Source organism: Eptatretus burgeri, chromosome 10 (genome assembly GCF_056783735.1).
Source record: "Eptatretus burgeri isolate ZD-2024b chromosome 10, Ebu_testis_v1, whole genome shotgun sequence".
NCBI classification, from domain to species: domain Eukaryota; kingdom Metazoa; phylum Chordata; class Myxini; order Myxiniformes; family Myxinidae; genus Eptatretus; species Eptatretus burgeri.
In genome coordinates, this window is record NC_140970.1 from 37395743 (window position 1) to 37399673 (window position 3931).

General features: G+C 40.8%; 1 protein-coding gene across 7 annotated transcripts in view; it reads left to right on the plus strand.

The window, feature by feature from the left end:
* Window positions 1-1934: 1934 nt before the first annotated feature.
* LOC147018337 (uncharacterized) overlaps window positions 1935-3931 on the plus strand; it is a 74856-nt gene continuing 72859 nt past the window's right edge. For 3 of the 7 annotated variants that reach the window (XR_015062332.1, XM_085897907.1, XM_085897905.1), the window contains exons 1-2: window positions 1935-2043; window positions 2364-2410. Coding sequence is in view for 4 of the 7 variants with exons in the window: in XM_085897907.1 (XP_085754033.1) it covers window positions 1980-2043; window positions 2364-2410 (111 nt within the window). In the remaining 3 variants the exon portion in view is untranslated. The other 4 variants (XM_085897903.1, XM_085897908.1, XM_085897909.1 and 1 more) reach the window with 4 other exon arrangements.

Below are 3931 nucleotides of genomic sequence, written 5' to 3' on the forward strand. Positions count from 1 at the left end.
CCGCAGAATTGAGTCGTCATTAATATCTATTATAAAGAAATCATGCAACATCTCTTCAACTTTATCTGTAATCTCACAATGTTCGGGGAGTCGGCGTAAATCAACCACGAACTCGGATGCTCACTGACCATCTTGACGATGGTGGATATAAAATCGATATCTCAAGACAATCTTACCCGGTTTAGGGTGATAATGTCTTTCAATGAGATTGACGAGCTCTTCATACAACTTGTCAGAAGGTTTTGCTGCGGCAAAAAGATCTTTGATGAGGCTGTACGTCGGTGCGCCGCATACGGTCAGTAATACAGCTCGCCGCCTTTCAGCGTCCTCATCGGCGTCCATTTTGTTTGCCATGAAGTACTGCTTCAGACGATCGGTATAGTCTTCCCAATCATCCCCCACTGCGTATTCTTGCAATATGCTGACACACGAAGACATCCTCATCGCCACTGTAATGTACTCAATTGACAGGAACGAAGACTGAAGAAGGAACAACAGGTTTAATTTGGACACAGGCACAACACAGCACAGCACCAGAACGTGGGCTGGTCACTCTACTCTCCTTCACCAAGCCCCGATGCACCCATGTACACCAGCATTAGCATAAACTACTGATACATCTCAGAGCCGATGTGTGATATTTGTGGTGTGAAGTGCAGGCTGCTGCTTCCCCACACACGATGGACTCTTGGTGATTCTCTCAGGCGTGGTTGCAGGAATCGCTCCCTGGAAATTTCTGGATCTAGCCAATGTTATTCCATGTGCAGCGTTTTTATACCTGGTTTGCAGGTTCCCACACCAAGTATGTGGACCAGAGTGCAGCTGTCATGCAGGAGGAGTACGGCTGTGCAACAAGCTAAATGGCCATGGGCTGCATCATGAACCTGTTCCTGCATGACGTCAATGCTCTCGTCCTTTGGATAGTGAGGTCTGAAACGGCCAATTCAAATCCCATTGGCTGCTTGTTCCAAACGGCATGTGCACACATCCCAGTCTTCCACCCCAAGACATTTGGTCCTGCAAAGTTCCATCACAATCAAAGTTCATCGGGCATGGTGCAAACCTAGCAACCAATGGGCAAATGACCAAGTTCAAACTATCACGAGGAAATGCTGTGCTGGAACCCAAGACAACAACCACATTGCCAGACATTGGTGGAAGAGGGATATGACATGACAGCGATGAAAGGGGAGGAAGAGAATATTTCTGCATGATCGACCTTGACAACCACGATTTACAGTGAGACAAAACCATGAGAGTTAGGACAATTAGGACAGAAACACATGTAATGGAAATAACTAAATAACTCCTCCAATTGCTCCCCTCATCCCCCAGGCCATTTTTGTTGCAGTACTTTGTTTACCTTTTCTGTTAATTAATCTACAAAATACACTCATGTCCTCCAATGTTTTTGGCCTGCATTTTATCCAGTAAATGTAGTTGCTCCTCCATGTGTCTGACATCAATGTAAAAAAAAAAAATGTTCTTGTCTTTTTTAAATCTCAATTTATATGTTTGTCTTTTCATTATTTTATGTTTAGAGTCTTCAATAAGCTCCTTTGTACGGAAGTATAATACAGGGGGCTGCAAAAGTAGGTATACAGTTATGAAAACAAGTACAGTCCTTACTGTATACCTACTTTGGCAGCCCCCTGGTTACAGCTCTGTGCTGCTAAATTAGCCTTGTTTCCAGTCTCATAATAGTCTTGATCATGTCTGATTGCTCTCTTTTTTTTTTTTACATTTGAATTGTAGTTTGTAAACCTCACTTCATCTTATTCAGCTGTTATAGAAGCCCTTTATTTAAAAAAAAAACCTCCAGAAAGTATATCCGGTTCAACAACATCGCTGAAGGCATGCTGCACTCCGCTTATGCACTATTAATACGAATTGCAAATACCAGCAAAGATGCAAATTTCTAAAGAAACCAGATAGTCAACATTGTTCGACCCTTGAGTGAGATATTTACATTGACGTGGATGAGTAAAAACACACATTTCCTTCGCATTGAACGAGAGTCAGAGACTGAAAGCTCTTTCACAGGTGAGTGTTGAATGTGACCGACTCATTTATTAGCCTGTATATGTTGAAAAAAATATTCCATAATAATAATTATATATATATATATATATATATATATATATATATATATAAAAGGTGTTGTTGAGCTGAAATAATAACTCAAGAAGAGAAAGGTATGGAATTTCATGGTCTGAAAATGTTTTATTGTTGTCGTTTGTCAAGTTGTACTTTGCCAAGTTAAAATGATCACTGCCATTTGTATCTTTAATTACCTCTGCCACCCAAGGTGAAGGAGGTTATGTTTTTCACCCCTCTCTGTCTATCTGTCTGTCTGTGTGCAGGATATCTCGAAAAGTTGTGGACGGATCCGGATGAATTTTTTGGACAGGTTTGATGTGTGACAAGGACGAACCGTTTAGATTTTTGTGAAGATCCGGATCCGGATTCGACTACTAGAATTTTTGAAGTGATTCTTCATCATTGAGAGATTCGGCCAAAAACTATATCTCAAAATGTATTAAGCCCGATATGTTCTCGTGGATCAGGAATTACGGGGCAGAGGTATGCGCTCTACCGAATGTCCTTCTAGTGTTTTTTAAAAGTGATTGTTCACCATGGAGAGATAAGGCCAAAAACGAGATGGAGTATGAAATTTCAAAAATGTATTAGGCACGATATGTTGTCACGGATCAGGCATTACGTGGCGAAGGAATGCGCTCTACCGAGTGCCCTTCCAGGTGAATATATATATATATATATATATATATATATATATATATATATATATATATATATATATATATATATATATATATATCTGTTTGCTCTGAAACTAGACAAACATCAGGGCGAATATGAGTTGGCACGTACTTGACCCTCACTTTTGATACTTTTAAAGCTGGCATTTTGAGGTGGTGTTCTCGTATTAAATTATACCATGACATGTAATTTGATAGGAATGGTGCTTAAAAAAAAATAGAAACATAATTTCATTTCACAGTAATTAACCCTAAAAACAAACAAATCCAGAAGCCATTCCTTCCTCTCACTCTAGTGTATCGACAGCAAATACTTCCTCACCTTTTTGGGTTAAGTTCTGAAAGATAAATAAATAAACGTGTGTGTGTGTGTGTGTGTGTGTGTGTGTGTGTGTGTGTGTGTGTGTGTGTGTGTGTGTGTGTGTGTGTGTGTGTGCATATAATTCTGTCTGTAATATATACTATACACACGTGTAAAACAGAGTTACCTTTGTGGGTGAGAGTGAGGGGGCGAGGGCAGACGCTCGGTGAGGGGAGGGTTGATAGTTAATATATTTAATGACACACAAGGATATCTGATGTACGAGGACGCCATTTGGCCTGTGATTCTAGCGCTGAACCAAACCCAGTATCATAACTCATCCACACACAAGCTACTAATTTACCATCCACGTATGCCAAAATATCCCCATGCCCCTCTATCTCCACTGAATCCAGGAACCTATCTAAATCCCAATTAAACATTTCCACCCCCTCCGCTGCCACTACCTTTCCAGGGAGACCGTTCCATGCATTAACCACTCTCCGACTGAAAGACCCCTGCCTTAAAACTGCACTAACTCTCATGTTGTTTACACCTAAGCTATGGCCCCTGGTTCTAACACTGTCCACTCTGCTGAAAAACTCCACCTATCTTGTCTGTGCCCTTCATTATTTTAAACATCTCTATCAGAGCCCCTGGCAATCTCCTCCTTTCCAACGAAAAAGTCCTGTCTCCTTCAAATGAATCAAGCTCGTAGCTCGATGCTGTACCCTTAAAATGGCAGCTATATGCTTGCTCAGATGTGGTGACCAAAACTGGACACAATAATCTCGATGAGGCCTCACTAACATTCCTTTAAAGTGTTAACAAGACTTATTTTGATTTATAA